The sequence below is a fragment of the Mustela nigripes genome, chromosome 6, assembly GCF_022355385.1.
Source record: "Mustela nigripes isolate SB6536 chromosome 6, MUSNIG.SB6536, whole genome shotgun sequence".
Taxonomy (NCBI): Eukaryota; Metazoa; Chordata; class Mammalia; order Carnivora; family Mustelidae; genus Mustela; species Mustela nigripes.
The window spans coordinates 17,810,411-17,827,603 of NC_081562.1; the positions used below are offsets into that span (position 1 = coordinate 17,810,411).

At 47.4% G+C, this 17,193-nt stretch overlaps 1 protein-coding gene across 2 annotated transcripts in view; it reads right to left on the bottom strand.

Annotated features, from left to right (window-relative positions):
* STAB2 (stabilin 2) overlaps positions 1–17,193 on the bottom strand; it is a 137,959-nt gene that overhangs the window by 13,192 nt on the left and 107,574 nt on the right. For both annotated transcript variants that reach the window (XM_059402221.1, XM_059402222.1), the window contains exons 51-58: positions 15,852–15,908; positions 14,610–14,736; positions 12,742–12,891; positions 10,924–11,028; positions 9,548–9,655; positions 7,617–7,810; positions 6,077–6,218; positions 1,438–1,571 (exon numbers count right to left, since the gene is read on the bottom strand). In XM_059402221.1, the coding sequence (XP_059258204.1) occupies positions 1,438–1,571; positions 6,077–6,218; positions 7,617–7,810; positions 9,548–9,655; positions 10,924–11,028; positions 12,742–12,891; positions 14,610–14,736; positions 15,852–15,908 (1,017 nt within the window). The remainder of the gene's footprint in view (positions 1–1,437; positions 1,572–6,076; positions 6,219–7,616; positions 7,811–9,547; positions 9,656–10,923; positions 11,029–12,741; positions 12,892–14,609; positions 14,737–15,851; positions 15,909–17,193) is intronic.

The window sequence follows — 17,193 nt, forward strand, 5'->3', positions numbered from 1 at the left end:
TGATCATCACTATCGTTACCATCACTGCCATCACCACCATCATCACATCATTATCATCATCATCACCTTCAACACCATGATCACCATCATCACCACGACCATCATTATCACCATGATCACTATTGTCACCATCACTGCCATCACCACCATCGTCATATCACTATCATCATCATCCCCTTTATCACCATCATCACGATCATCGCCACGACCATCATTATCACCACGATCATCACTGTCGTCACCATCATTATCATTATCATCATCATATTTATTGAGAGCTTACTCTGGGCCAGGTTCTGTTGTAAGGGCTTTTCCTGTGTCAGCACTTTTAACCCTCATACCAACTCTATAAGATAGAAACTTAAAAAAAAAAAATCCCCATCATATAACTGACAAAATTGAGGCAAAAAGGAGTTAAGTAACTTGCTCAGCTAGCTAGTAGTTAAACTGAGGTTCAAACCTGAGTGAGCGGCCCTTTCCACAGCTCTTAATGTTAAAAACTGAGTGTACCGTCACTACAGTGCCTATTACCTTTAGTCCTATACACAAATGCCAAGTAGGACAGAGGTTTCCATGGCCTCATCAAGGCCACAAAATTGGCAAGCAGGAGAGCAAAAATTCAGACCCTCCAATATGCTGGGGCCTGGCATCAGAGGTTTTGTTCCTTGGTGAAAAAATGCCAGGTTTGAAGGAAGGCGGAGACTGGATGGTGAGGGAATTTGGAGGAGCAGCCTTAGAATCATACTGTGTAGGCAGTTACCTCCTCTATGTCCGCTGAGCAATTGCTAGCCTGTAACTCCAAGGTGCTGGCCTTTCCAAATACGCAGGGCTTCTGGTTTGGGGGACCAAGAGAGTAGCCTTTACTAGAGCTCCATCTCCTACCTGGTTGCTGCCAAGAGCTGGGCCAATCCCCATTTATGACTTTCACATCCCCGCCAGACATTTCAGAGACCCTCAGATATTTTGTGTGTTCAAGGAGTTCCTAGGCCTCTGGCGATGGATCTCTTTCTGGTTTTCAGCTGTGGGACATGCACTCCCAGTCTGTGCTTCTGTCTTAGCAGTTGAATGTCATAGTAGAAAACAGACTTTTGGAGTAAGGGCTACATTTGAATACTGGATCTGCCACCTCTTGTCTGGATGACCTTGGGCACATTACTTAACCTTTCAGAGCCTCAGTTGCCCCCTCTGTAAAATGGGAATAGTGACGCCTACTTCCAGGAATGTTATAAGGATGGACAGGGTTATCAACAAAGCACTTGCACGACACCTGACACACAGTGCATGCCCGACAGATGTGATGAATTGATACCATTGCTCCAGGAGCACCCTCCTTCCCCTCCAAGAAGGCAGCAGCCCAGGTCTCCCTTGTGTTAAGAAGAGGCTGCACCCTGTCCCCTGCAGACCCTGCCTGCGTGGGGCTGACCAGCTGGGGACCACCTTTTGGGCGTAGGAGAGCTGGTTGTAGGTTGCCATGCTTGCTGCCTCGTTGGCACACGCCTCTTTGGCTTTGTCAAAGGTCAGCTTGTACTGGCCCAGCGGGGAGCGGAGATGGAACACTCCGACGGTGGTATCTAGAAGGGAAAAGACAGCAATCATAGGTCAGCCCGCCTGGTTGGCAGGGTTCCCAGGAAAGGACTGGCAAAGCAGAAGGCAAGCTGTATCCCAGGGGCCTTGGAGAGCCACTTCCCTTCAAGGTAGATTGAAGCACATCATTTAAAATATTTATTTCTTTTCTCAATACAAAAACGGCACATGTTATTGTAGAAATTTGGGCAATCAACAAAGTAAGAAAAAAAATACAAATCACCTAAAACCTTATTCCCTGGAAATAATCATTACTCCAGGGCTAACATTTTGGCATACTTCCCCTAAAGAATTTTTATTTTCTTTCTTGGTAACTTATTTTGACATAATTTCATACTCTTCTAGACTTTTTACCTCTTCCTTTACATGTCATATACATTACAAATGTGGCAGCATCCTGCATATAGAGTTTTTAGAATTTTTTAAAAAATTTTATTTATTTATTTGATACAGAGAGAGAGAGATCACAAGTAGGCAGAGAGGCAGGCAGAGAGAGAGGAGGAAGCAAGCTCCCTGCTCAGCAGAAAGCCCAATGTGGGGCTCGATCCCAGGACCCTGAGATCATGACCTGAGCTGAAGGCAGAGGCTTCAACCCACTGAGCCACCCAGGTGCCCCTAGAAAGCTTTTTAAAAACTTAACATTGAATCATGATTATTCCCCCATTTCCTCTAGCAAGAGGATTTCCCCCTCAATACTTATAGTTGAATAATTTTTGTGAACTTTACAGCCATGACAAAATACTTTAAAGAGAGTCTTTGCAGCGCGTCTGGGTGGCTCAGTGGGTTAAAGCCTCTGCCTTCGGCTCAGGTCATGATCTCAGGGTCCTGGGATCGAGCCCCACATCGGGCTCTCTGCTGAGCAGGGGGCCTGCTTCCTCCTCTCTCTCTGCCTGCCTCTCTGCCTACTTGTGATCTCTCTCTCTCTGTCAAATAAATTAAAAAAAAAATCTTAAAAAAGAGAGAGAGAGAGAGAGAGAGAGTCTTTGCCAAGGACTCTATGTTTTCTGGTCTCACTCTGCCCTTAAAAAAGTTTTCTTGCCATTTCTCCCCTAAGAGACTGAAAGAGTTATCACTTTTTCCTGGCTGAAATCTTTTTTAGCCAGACAATTAAATGCAGAGACCAGAAATAGTTCAAGAACCGAGTTACATCTTTACATTGTCAAGTTCATTACCAAATGCCACTAAAAGGTCACTTTCTACACCAAAAAGAGTTAAGTTCAAGGTCTTTCTTTGACCTTAGTCTGGCAGAACATTCCACAGGTTGTATGATCCTGTCAGACCTATCAGAATTGCAGACACTTCCAGCATAACAGTCTGGGGAAGGATGGACAGATGTTTTTCCATGTTGCTAAGGCAACATGATTCTTAATAGGGCATCTGAGTGGATATGTAACAGTGCATTTGATCATCCTTGACTGTTAGATATGGGTTATCTGTAATCTTTTATGATGCAAAGTAATGCTAGGATGGTACATCTATCTTTATTCCCTTATTAGATTGTGTGTCTATTGGATGTGTTTCTTGAAGTGGAGCTACCAAGTCTCAGCGTGAATTATTTTAAGGCTCTCAGCACACGTTGTCCAACTGGCTGCCATGAAGGCTGTACCAGTTTGCCCTCCTCTGAACCGGAAGAGTAGGTACTTCCTTCCAAGTGTGGCATGGTTCTGTAACCAAGCCCACAGGGAAAGCTGAGGTCTTAGCCCTAAACCATCCTGGCTTCCTAAGGGTAACTACTCAGCTTCAACAGCGGGTGAGTCCAATTCTGATGCCCAGTCACTTAGTAACACTCCTGTCTCTTTCTTGACATTCATGAGAGCAGAAGGGAAAAGCCCCCCGGAAAAGAAGAGCTGAATAGATTTCCACCTGTGAGTCAGCTGTGGGAACAACAGGACTGGCTGAGTGGACCGTGCCCTGAAGAAAAAAGCCGAGCACTTTCTTGACTTCACTCTTTGAGGCAAAAGGCTCGCAGATCAACGTCCCTGGTCCCAGGTGCACATTTCGGCACCCATCCTAAATTGTAACTGCTTATAGAATCCTTCTGCTTGGTAGCCTCACCTTGAACATAGAATGTCCCCAACCAAGCTCTCAAATGTTGCACCATGTTGCTTCCCATCTGTTTGAACACAACCACACTGGGTTTGCTTTCTTGAGATAGAAACCTTATGTGGCTTACTTATCCTCACCTTCTCTGGCCATAGGGCTGCCTTAAGCTCACCCTTCTTCCTGGTTGAGACCCTATTACCTTGAGGTCATTGCCATGACATCTTTTGAGTCTCCACCATAGTCCCAGGCCTCTATTAAGCTTATCTGAGTATTCCCTTTCTCATCCTACCTAGGGATCTTTCCCATCTCTGTCAATTCTTCAAAATAACTTTTTTACACTGATAAATATATATAACATGCAATTTACTTTTTTGACCATCTTAAGGGTACAATTCAGTGGTATTAAGTAGATTTACAATGTTATACAACCAACATCACTATCCATGTCTAGAATGTTTCCATCATTCCAAACAGAAACGTGGTCACCATCAAATTGTGACTCTCCATCTCCCTCTCTGCAGCCCCTGGTAACCTCTACTCTACTTTCTGTCTCTATGAATTTGCCTGTCATAGATCCCTTGCATATGTCCATAATATTTATCCTGTGGTGTCTGGTTTATTTCACGAGACATGGTTTCAAGTTTCATTCATGTTACAGCACATGCCAGAATTTCCTTCCCTTTCCAGGACCAGATTATATCACACCATATGGATAAGCTACAGTGTGTTTATCCACTCCTTTGTTGATGGACACTAGGGTTGTTTCCACCTTTTGGTTTAACATGGGCATACACATATCTGTTGAGTCCCTGCTTTCAGTTTTCTTCTATTCGTGCTCTCTCTTTTTTTTTAAGTTGAACCATCAGCACAAGATAAACTGCTGTCTTCGGTTCTGTGACTTGCCTTTCCTTGTCTTATCAATTTAAAAAATGTCTTCAGCAACACTGGGAATCCCCTTGAAAAAAGACAATGTCATATATCCTGTGTATTTTCCTTGCTTACATTTCTTCTATCTCATCCCCGAAAGGGACCTGAAGCATCTTAGAATTTGGCCCATGTTATAGACTGCATGTTTGTGTCCCCCCAGATTCATGGGGTGATATTCCCAATGTGTTGGTATTAGGTAGTGGGGCCATTGGGAGGTAATCGGGTCATGAGGGGAAAGCCCTCTTGCGTGGGGTGAGTCTGTGTGTGTGTGTATTTTTAAAGTAATCTCTACACTCAACATGGGGCACAAACAACCCCGAGATTAAGAGTGGCATGTTCCAGGGACCCCTGGGTGGCTCCGTTGGTTGGGCGGCTGCCTTCGGCTCAGGTCATGATCCCAGCATCCTGGGATCGAGTCCCACATCGGGCTCCTTGCTCTGCGGGAAGCCTGCTTCTCCCTCTGACTCTGCTTGCCACTCTGTCTGCCTGTGCTCGCTGTCTCTCTCTGACAAATAAATAAATAAAATCTTAAAAAAAAAAAAAAAAAAAAAAGAGTGGCACGTTCCACGGACTGAGCCAGCCGGGTGTCCCAGGTTTGTGCCCTTATAAAAGGGACCTCAGAGAGCTTCCTATTCCTTCTGCCACATGAGGACACAAGAAGACAACAGTCAGAACCTGGAAGAGGACCTTCCCTAGAAGATGGCCATGCCAGCACCCTGATCGTAGCCTTCCAGGCTCCAGAATGGTGAGAAACACATTTCTGTTGTTTTTAAGCCACTCAGTAGATAGTAGCAGTCCGAACGGATTAAGACAGTATGCATCAGGTGTTAATTCAGTAGTTACTATTGAGATTTGTAAAAACTGCCTCACTAACAATACCATGTCTCTAAAACAACCCTGTCCTAGTCAGAGACATCCAATAAATCTTGATTGGCCATAACATGTAATACCCTGAATTGCTCTCTGAACCACTGCTGTCCCTCTGGCTCAGAATGACCTTGCTGGGTCCCTTGTGGATTTCCTCCTTGAGGCTTTAAGATCACCTACACCTCTGCATTTCCAATTTGGCTTTCTACTTTGTTGTGTGTTGTGATTCCTAGTTTTACATTACTTGTGGGTTTATTATAAGCCATTTAGATCAGCCTCGGAAGAGAATGCCACACATGCCGATCGATGTGTATTATCGAAACAACCGCTCAGAAGCTGCATCTGCACGTGGCAGGTGCTTCCTCTGTTATTTAAACCCTGAACTATGCTCCTTAGATTCAATTCCAACCGATGGTTGCTAAGCAACTTGGGGAAAGCCTGTTTCAGGAAAATTCACATTGGATGACCTTTGAGCTCCCTCCTAGTTCTAAGGCTCCCAGTCGAGATGAATTATTTCAGTCCTCTGCTACCAAATCCTGCTACCTCCTGGGCAATGCTTGGGCTGTTTGGCCTGGCTTTTAATTCTGTTCCCCTTTGCTCTTGAGCAAATCCCTTCCCCAGGCCAGAAGGCCAGTGACCCCCTAGCCACACTGACCTTGGAAGTGGAGATCGGCACAGTCGGCATCGGCGTGGCACTGCCCGTTGTCCTGCAAACATCGGTCGATGGGCAGCTGCTCTGGCTCACAGTCTGTCCCGTCTCCCACGTAATGACTTTTACATTCACACTTGTGCTTGCCCTGTGGGGAGAGCCGAAGCGATGAGAAGCCCCTTTTCTAGGACTCCAGGACCCTGATGTGCTCTGCAGGCCTCCATCCAGCACAGGAGATGCTCTGAAGCACCAGGAAAATGCCTTGCTTATAAATAGTGGCAATTAAGTCATTGCTATGTCTCATGTTGGTACAGACTCATGAGGAAATGTCCCCTAGGCTCAAATGTTCCTCGGAGACAGCGTCCCTGACCCGTTAAAGAAAGCAACCCTCTTCATCCCTTCTATCACGCTGGCCCAATTCATACTCTGCCTGACTCTTGGTCAGGTGCTTGGTACTTTCTGAAAGTATCTTGTGCACCTGTTTCTGCCCAGAGCATTGCCCCCTCCCCCCCTCACATTTCATTGCTACATCCCTGGCTCTGACAACAGCACACGGCAGGTGCCTGATGACCACTTGCCCAATCAATAAATGACCTCACTTAATCCCCGAACAATTCTATGAGGGCTGCATTATTAGACTCACCTGGCAAATGAGGAAACAGAGACTGGGAGAAATCAAGTAGCCAACTCTGGGCCACGGAGTATAAGTGGGGGAGCTAAGAGTCAGAGAGTGACTCTGAGTCCCAAGTTCACACTTAGGACCACAGTGGACATTATCTTCTACCAACTTCCCTTCCCAACAGATAAACCTGGCACCAGGGCACTGATCCCATTCTAAAAAGGCTTGAGTTTGGGGGTCCAAACCTGCACTTTCCCCCCACTTTTCACTGACATTTTGTTTTAATAAACTTATTACTTTGGATAATTCTAGATTTTGAGGAGAGCTGCCAAGATAGCAGAAAGTGTTGCCATATACGCTTCACCATGTTCCCTCACGTTACCTAGTCACAGTATCTTTGTCAAAGCTAAGAAATGGGGACACCTGGGTGCCTCAGTCGATTAAGTGTCTGCCTTCCACTTGGGTCATGATCCCGGGGTCCTGGAATTGAGTCCCATATGGGGCTCCCTGCTCAGTGGAGAGTCTGCTTCTCCCTCCCCTCTCCCTCTACTCCTTGCCCCATTCTTGTGCTCTTTCTCTCTGTCTCAAAAAACCACAAAAAACAACAAAACAAAACAAAACAAAAAAACCCCAAAAACCAAAAAACAAACAAACAAAAAACAAAAGAAAAAAAAACCCCACTAAGAAATAAATAATGGCACATTACTATGAATTAACCATCGATTTTATGTAGATTTCACCGGTTTTCCTCCTCATGTCCCTTTTCTGTTTAGGACACCACTTGGCATTCGGTCTGCAGACCTGACATGACAGGACGTAGAGCGCGGTGGGAAGGAAGCTGAGGGGGAGGCCGAACGGCGAGCAGAGGGAAGCGAGGCTGAGCGACGCGGAGCCGCTCCCGAGTTTCCCGGGGGAAGAGAGACTCACCGGGCCGGTCATCTTGCAGGTGGCGTGCTCGTGACACCCACCGTTGAGGCCGTCGGCACAGGGGTCTATCTCCTTGCAGCTGCGACCGTCCCCCTTGTAGCCCTTCAGACAGCTGCAGGACACCTTGGTGCCCTTCTGGGAACACCTGGCCACCTTGGCACAGCCCCCGTTGTTCTGTTTGCAGAAATCCACAACTGCACGAGCAGAAGGGAGAGGGCGCACTGAACCACGGTGTGTGGAATGTGAGCTTCAGACGGGGGTTAGGGGTCACCCTGGGATCAGGGGACATTGGGAAGGAAATGGGCCCCAGCAGGTTGGGGTCTTCCTTCCCCATTCCCGAGAGCCCCTGGGCTAGCCTCTGGGGACACTAGAATCGTGTGGCTGATAGCCTCTGAGACCAGGCCTGATGACCTCTGTGCACCTGTGACCTCCTTTGTCACATACCTCTAGGCTCCACTTTGCTAGTTTCCTGAATGAGTTTGAGTTTTTAATGTTAGGACAGGTGTGTGTATGTGTGTGTGTGTGTGTGTGTGTGTGTGTGTGTGTGTGTAGTTACTGTACTCTTGAGTACTTCATGAGATGGTCTTCGTTAACCTCACTCCACAGATGGTCGCACTGAAACCCAGAGAATTTAACTGTCTTACCCCCGGTGATAACGTGGTGGGACAGGGACTTAAACCCTACTTGGTTTGACGCCCAAAGCTCATACTTTCCCCACTGTGTTGTGCTACCTGTTAGGACCTTTGTTTTCACAATCTCCCAAATTTCAACCCAATACTAGATGAGCTCTAGCCTCAGGAGCAGCTAGAAAGCTATCTGATTTCTCCTGCCTGGCTTTTGCCTGGAGTCATGGCAGCCACTTGAAATTTTGAGAGAATAAACATGAGGACCAAAGGCCTCATCCTAAGAACAGTAGAGTGGAAAGACAGAACCTGAGTCTTTGCTGCCATTGTTGATAAGTGGCCTATTTCTGGACTGCCTTCTGGCAGATTACAAAACAGCAGGTATAACAAGAGCTAATTTCTGTAAAGAAATTATGTATCTTTATTTACATATTTATGCATGAAAGAAGTTAGAAAGTACATGTGGCATAGGCTGGTAGGTTTCTCCCAATATCTATTGTCTCCTTTTTCTATAGTAAGAGATTTTTCATTGGGCTCATGGTTGTCTAAATGAAGACTACATTTCCCAGGCTCCTTTGCAACTAGGTATGACAGGTGATGGGGCTCCAGCTGATGCAATGGGAACAGAAGAAATTTTTACTGACTTCTAGGTGCATCTAGAAGTCAGTAAAAATTTGAGGGAAGGAGGTTTGCCTCCCTCTTCACCTTGCCCATCCTGCTGCCTGGGATGTGCTGGATGACCATCTCAGGCCAGGGAAGTGAATGATGGCAGAGCAACAAGGTAGAGTCTGGGCTCCCAGATGTCCTGTCAGAGTTATGTTAGTTTTGGATGGCTCCATTCAAACTACTATATGAGGTAAAAATAAACATCTGAACATTTGCCTTGTTTTTGCCACTGTCCCTTTGGGTCTCTGCACGGCTGAACCTATGTCTTAATTACTAAAGACAGACATGGCAATGGTTAGAGTGATTCTCACCAAATGATGAAAGTAAGAGTTAGGTTTGTTTTTTTTTTTTTAGTACTGTAAGGTATTTTCTGATATTTTTTTTGAAGGCTGGGTTCCCTGTGGAGTTACAAAAACACTCTACAATAAGGTGCATCACTCTGAGTGTGCAAAGCGATTTCAGAACAATGACCTGAGAGGTGCATGAGCAAACCACATTTAGGATACTGAGTCACAGAGAGGGTAGGTACTGGGAAAATGACCCAGGCAGGAATGGGAGGGTCAGGAAGAAGTCCAGGCACTGTGACCAATTCCACTCTGCTCCTGCCCCACCCTGTTTCACACACGCACCAACAGGACCTACCTGTGCACGTGATTCCGTCCCCTTCATAATTCAGGTTACACTCACAGGTGTTGTTCTCCTTACAGGTGGCGTGAGCAGAGCAAGAAGGTGTGCACACAGGGGGCAAGGCTGCAAGCAAGGACGTCACCGTTCATGCTGCACCTGTGATGTGAGGACTTGGGCACACCGAGACTCGCTGTCTGGCCCGTCCCCGTGTTTCAGAAGTACCCCCCTTCCAGTGGGAGGATAGGGTGATTTGCTAAGTTTCCTCCCAGCCTGGAGATTCTGAGATCCCAGAATGACTCTGTAGTATGAACACATTAACTCTACAATGCTATTCAGATTGAACTATGATATGTCACTTCTATGGGCAATCAGTTAAAACCTTATACCTCAACAATGATAAATTCACCAGATTAGCTCTTTGGCCCTACAGGCATAGGCTCCAGAAGGAGCAGACTGGATTGGAGGAGAAATTCCATGGGCTTCTGAGGGCACTGCTCAGCTTGAGGGAAGTCTGGAGCTCTGGTGGGTGAATGGGGTGACCGTGTCAACAGACAGCGCAGAGCCATGGGGCGGTCAGGGGAGGAGGGGAGGCGCGGGAACGGAAGTTCAGGGGTTCTGGAATCACAGTTTGCTTAAGCCCATGGGGAGAACTTAATCATACCCTCCTGCCCCGCTGCCCCCAGCGGTTCACAGTGATAATTCAACCTTCACATCTCAGACCTTCCACCAGAAGTCAGGGCTCAGGGTAAATGGGGCACCTCAGAAAACTGGCTGCTCAGGAAGGATCTAGATCGTGATGATGAGGATCATGATTGACAATGATAATGGCAGCTCTCATTAGTGTCTGACATGCGGGGTCCTTCATAAACACCATCTCCGACCCTCACAGACCCTCCCCTGCAAAGGGTTGATCAGGCCCTTTCTTTTGCAGGTGAGTGCACTGAGGCCCGTCCTGGGTGGGTTATTCCGGGCCATTCACCTAATAACTAGCAGAAACGGGGGTCAGATCCCAGACTCCACAGTACCATGCATTTTCTGTGAAACCACTCTGCGTCTGTTGGCACATGTGTGTGCCCGGGACCGTGATTCTGCGGGACCATTCCTGCCCAACCCTGTATTGTCCGCCCAAGCTGGGTCCCTCTGTGATTGCACGGGACGGTGTGCTGGTTTCATGGGTTTGAGTTAAATCTTTTCAGCCAGTTTTTCCTCTAGTCCCCAAATCTCCTGAGGCCTGGGGCCATGTATCCAAACCTTCTTTTCCTTGTGGAAAAGGAAACACCCGTTTTGTTGTTTTTTTCAGGTGCCTCGCAGGCCCCCAACCTCAGCTGAAGGTTTTGGGAGGCCGATCGGCAGCGCGTTGCTCCAGACAGCCGACCGCTCCCGGGACACACCTGTCTGAGTGTCGCAGAAGCGGCCAGTCCACCCTGTTTCACAGAAGCACTGTCCTGAGCCCGTGGGGCCGTCATCACACTGTCCGTGGGCTGAGCAGCCACAAGCTGTAAAACAAATTGGAGGGGGATTGGAAATCAGTGATCAGGGGTGGAAATCCTATCAGTCAGCTCACTGGCCACCTGTTGGCTGTGTTGTCAGTGTGGGAGGATCATGCTTATGTCATCGTTTTCATTCATTCATTCGAAGGAACATAGTCCATGGCTATCATGGGGCCGACACGACTAGGCAATGAGCTTACAGTGAAAAACAGAAAACAGAAGGTTCCTGCTCTCATGGGGTTTACAGTCCAGGAGCAACTGGCTTTTGAACATGTAATTATAAAGATGGTGAGTGTTATAAACACAGAAGTAAGAGGGTGTCATAGGGTATGTAGCAGAATAGAAAGAAGAGAGAACCTTATAGAATCTCCTAACAGAGAATCTATTTAGCAGCGACATCTTCAAGATATGTACCAAGTCTTCCTCTTCTTGCCACCTGGAGCACTATACCCCTGCCCCAAGGCACTACCGGCTCTCACCTGGATTATTTCCTTCAGTTCCCCAGAGGTGGCCCTGCTTCTGCTCTTGCTTTCCTACAGTAAGTTCTCCTTGGGGCAGCTGCAGCAATCCTTTCTAATCTGTTCAGCGCACTCCTCCATTCACAGTCCTTCACTGGCCACCATTACACTTAGAATAGATGAAGGGCTACCTCTGCCAGGAAGCTCTTATGTTTCCTGGTCTCTGGTGGCCTTCAGATTTCATTACCTTCCTCTCTCCCTCTTTGCCCACTCTGCTCAGCCACTATCAGTGCATGCCACACCCATTTCTGCCTCAGGACCTTTGCACTGGCTCATTTCTCTTCTAGAAACGCCATTCCTCTAGTCTGCAACTGCTCTGTACAGTAGTCCTTGCTACATGTGGCTATGTAAATTTAAAGTAATTAAAATAAATCAGTTCCTTAGTCACACATTTTGAGTGCTCAACAGCCACATGTGGCTAGGGGCTCTCACTCCTGTTGGTAGAGTTACAGACTATTTCCAGCATAACTGAAAATTTCTTTGGGCAGAGCTGCCATTGGAGATCCCCATGCCTGCCCCCACCTCTTTTTGGTCTTGTCTCAAATATTCCCTGTGTGAGATGTCTTCTAAAATAGTGCCTCCCTGCCTTCCCCATTCTCGTAACCTGCTTCTTTCTCTTTATAACTTTATAACTAACTACCTTTGTTTTCAAGTGTATATTCCTTGAGAATTGGGATTTGGCCCCCTCCCAACACCACTGTATCCCTACAACTTAGAACAATTCCTGGCTTTAGAGCAAGTCACTTAGCCCCCTTGTGTCTCAGTTTCCACATCTGGTAAGTAGGGGTAATGACAGTACCTCCCACGAAGGGTAGTTGTGGGGATTAAGTAAGAGACAAAACATACCTGCCGGGCACATAGTAGGTGCTTAGTAAACATTAACTGGAAACATGAGCTGTCAATATTAATAAGGACTCTAAATGCATGTTGGTTGAGTGACTGAATGAGTGTTGCTCAGTCACAGCTTGTCTTGATGGCTGCAAGGGATGTGAATTTCACTTCTAGAGCTAGGGCTCTTTCGGTGGATGGGACTGGGAATACATCCAGGGAGGGAAGACGCATGTCAAGGCAGGCAGATGGGAGGTGAGGGGATGGGAGAGAGGGGAAGAGGATGCTACTGGGTCAGGCAGGTGATGTGGACGAGGACAGGGAACACACGGCTGAACAACAGGCTAAAGCAGGGGGTGTGGGAGCCACGTACGCTGACAGTCAGGCCCGAATCTCCCCGGCAGGCACAGCTCACACGCCGTCCCATTGAAGCCTGTGTTGCATCTACACTCGCCTATGCCTGAGTACTGATCGAGGCAGACACCGCGGTTACTGCAGGGGGCATCCGCTCCTCCCGGGCAGGCTGGAACAGACGACACAGCAGTGACTCAACAGTCTCCCAAGACCCAGAGCAGCTCAGCATCTTTGTAATGTGAGGCTGATCGGCCCTCAGCTGCGGGGCTCATCTCCATGATCCCAGAGAGACCGTGGCCCTGGGGACACACCCACATAGTGTCACCGGATGCTTAGGGCAAGCCAGTGGCCTTTGGGGCCTGAACTTCAATGTATCAGATAGGATTCTACCGTGGCAGGGCAATATGCTGAACCATGTATTGTATTTGGGGTTAGGAGGCCTGAATTTGAGCAGATCTGGGCTGAATTTCTTTGAGCTTCAGTTCTGTTAGCTCTAGAAGAGGGCGATGATGATGATGATGACGGAGACCACACTGTGACTGAGGTTCAAATACATTACTTAGGGCTCAGTTGGTTAAGTGTCTGCCTCCGGCTCAGGTCATGATCCCAGGCTCCTGGGATCAAGACTCTCACTGGGCTTCCTGCTCATCAGGGAGTCTGTTTCACTCTGTCCCTTTATGTGTGTGCTCCCTCTCTCTCAAATAAATAAAATCTTTAAAAAAAAAGGTTACTGTAACTGAGAGCACTTTGAAAACATAAGGCACTGAGCAAATGTAAGGACACCGATTTTTGTGCACACTCAAGTGATGGAGTGTGGATACTGGGTGATCACGTGTACTCCCAGCCCAGAATTTTCTCAACTGGACCACAGTGAATGGAGGACACATGGTGGTTAAAACCACAGCTTCTGGGGACACTCTGTGGGATCTTGGGCCTGCTGCTTATCCTCTCTCTGCCTCAACTTTCTCATGTGTAAAATGGGGATAAAAATAGAATCTGTTTCTAGGGCTTGCCTGGGTGGCTCAGTGGGTTAAGCCTCTGCCTTGAGCTCAGGTCACGATCTCAGGGTCCTGGGATCGAGACCCGCATCGGGCTCTCTGCTAGGCAGGGAGCCTGCTTCCTCCTCTCTCTGTCTCTCTCTCTGCCTGCCCCTCTGCCTACTTGTGATCTCTCTGTCAAATAAGTAAAATCTTAAAAAAAAAAAATAGAATCCGTTTCTTAGAGGTGGTTGCCAGGTTTAAATGTGTTGTTATATATGGGAAGCAGCACGCAACAAATGTTGCTTAATCAAAACAGTGTGTGGTCAAGGGGAAGTGCCATGGCGTTTGTTATGATTGGCCAGAAGTTCTATCTATACACAAAGATTTCAGAATGGGCCCAAATGTCCTTTGGCAAGGAGCCCTTTCCTGGTGAGGTAAGAGAGGGAGGTGATGTCATACATCCCACAACAGGGGGGTTTCAGGAAACCATGGCCCCCACACCTCCCTATTAGCACAGCACCCTGCCAAGGTAGAATTCTATGCATTGAAACTCATGTGCTCATCAGTGTCCTGGACCAGCATCAGAAATGAAATAACGGTGTTTCTAGCACCATGGGAAATGTCTGATGCTGTCCTGCTGAGCAAAAACGCACAACCCAATGGCAATTGAGGCACAGGAGAATCTCAGCTCTGTAAAGAACAAAATATGACGCAAGGAAAAGTGGAAGGAAAGCTAAGCAACTCTTTAAAATGGTTGCTTGCGGATCGTTTCTTGGAGGGGTTCCTGGGAGCAATGCGGTCCGACGCCCCCTCCCCCACCCCTGCTCCACAGCGTCTGTACTTTCAGATACAGCGCAGAGATGGCACAATCCTTTCAGAATCGCGAGGTGGTAAGAGGCGCCCTCACCCTGACAGTCTCGCCCGAAGTAGCCCTTGCAGCACCTGGGGAGCCGTATCACCATGGTGCACTGCTCCCGGCAGCCTTCCAGGTACCCTTTGAAGGACATGTTGTATCGACACTTCTGCTTCACGCCCTAAAGGAAGAAAGCGCACTAGCCCTCCGCCTTCCACCGCCCGGACTTGGGCTCTTTGGCTCTAGTCCGCCCCCAGTGGAGGGTCCTGGGTACTGCCCAAATTGAAAGTGGGGCTCCCTGGCCCGGGAGCCCTTTTAAAAAGAAAAGGAATTCTTAGGTGTGTAGGTAGGCAGGTGGATGGGGGAGGGGGCAGAGCTAGAGTTCACAGAAGTTCTCCTTAGCCTTAAGAGGAAGGACTTGCTGACCCTTAGAGCTGTTTGCAAAGGGTGCAGTCTCTTGCGAGGAGAGTGGGGGAGAGATAGCTTTCCATCATACAGGGGGGGGGGTAGGTGTGAAGGGGTGGTGGGGGGGTGTTTGTGGTAAGGTCCCCAAATCATCAGTAGGGAAGGCATGAGTTCCAGGGGTGTTTTTGTTAGAGATTTTACTATTGGAATAGAAGGAAACTGACTTTGGGGTATGTAAAAGAGCAATATTTAATGAGTGCTTTTAAAGTACATTTTAAAATGTACTTTTCCTAATAGCCACACACAGAATAGTTGTTAGCTCCATTTTATGGAGGAAAAACCGTATAGATGATGTAATTAGCCAAAGATCACCCATTGGAATTGGATCCCAGTGCCATGGACTCCAAATTCCATTGGCTTGACCATTACTCTTAGGTTGCTTTCTGGGCCCTAATTCTAGCTTTGCTCTTTACTAGCTCTGTGGTCTTGGCCTAATGCTTACCCTCTCTGAGATACATTTTTTTTTTCCTAAGTGGAGGAAATAATAGCTTTCTAAGAGAGGTATAATGAGGATAATGTATCAGAAATAAAGGGCCCAACACACGGCCAGGGACAGGGATAGCAGCCAACAAAATGCAGCTATGATTTGCAATCCCATGAGTTTTGTAGACAGTTCCTGGAAGGTGGGTACTGGGTTGACAGGTTGCCTGCACTTAACGAGGCTAAGGATGCCTGGTTGTTAAAGGAATGATGCTGATTGCATTTATACAACTGACCTGCAGACAACACAGCATCATACAACACCCGTGCACACACACACCCACCAGAATGTTTGTTCTGACAATGGAACAAACACTGCGCTCCAAACATTATCACTGCATTCATAATTACCTTTGGCTTACTCCACCTTGGACAGCTGGGCGTATTGGCGCAGCTCCAGCAGTCTCCCTAGTATGCAAGAAAAGAAATGCTTAAAAGTCAAGAATATTGGGCAACCCAAGAGTATACCCCTGGTTAATGCTTTGGTGAGCTGACCAAGAACTTAATCTTGATTTTAAGATTCTGGCTGTGATCAAGAATGCAAAAGCAACCACACTGCCACTTTGCCGTGGAGAATTCTGAAGATCCGTCTCGGCCCTCCACCCCTTGGCTTTTGTTGTTTGAGGTGAAAAGTTCCCTGCTGTACAGTGTCCTTCAGGCATCTGGTCCAGTGGGAAATGCGCACACAAGTGCCCCTTCCACTATAAACCAGCATGATACTTTTGGCCAGTCACACTCTTTGACCCTCAGTTTTCTGATCTACAAGATAGAGACAATGATTCTTGCTGCTGTCTGATCTTCAGGGGACTACTGATGGAAACTATTAACTGCAAAAATGTGTGCAGATGTACCTTGGAAGTTAAGAAGGCCAAAACCTCTACGGCAAAAAGGACAACTGTTTTTTTTTTTTTTTTATCTCCTACTTTGGCTGGTGTCTCAAGAACTTGGGATATTTGTTGAATCCCTACAAGCTGACAGGTTCCCAAGCCAACCGATCACAGACTTGGCCATGAGAGCCACTTCCCCTTTTTGAGACTCAGTTTCCAAATTTATATCACAGAGTCACTGAACAACTTATAATGTTGGATTCCTTTAGAGGTCAGATGAGCTTCAAGCCAAATGGCTGGCTCCGAGGTAGTACCCTACACACGATACTGGACAGATGAATGAGTGTGAAATGTGACAGTGCCTCCTACAAGCAGGGCCCAGGGCAGACATTCAACCACTGTTGCTGAACGAATGAATGATTGAGTAACTCAACAGCAGTGTGGATGGCATATAATACTAGGCTAACCCCTATGAAGTTACCATTTTTGTAATCATACCCTGCCAAATATGGCATTTTATATGGTTCCATCCGGCAGAATAGCCAAAAATGTTTGTTGAATGAATGGGTGAATGACTGAATAGATAAGAGGGTTTGAAAAGGAACAGCTTGTTGCAGGATAACGGGCACCCAGTTAGTCTCAGCAACTCTTCCCTTCAGGGCGAGAGGCTGAATGGACGGGTGGGCTGGTGGATAAATGGGAATGTGCCAGGCCTGGGTGGGGCCGAGTAGATGCTTGTGGGTTCTGAGTGTGAAGGGCACCATCATCTGGCCCTCAGATCTCGTGGGTCCCAGGCTCCCCGAGGACCAGCCCCGAGTGGTTTTGTGGCAGAGTCCATGCTGGGTCATGAGGGCTGTACCCCAACT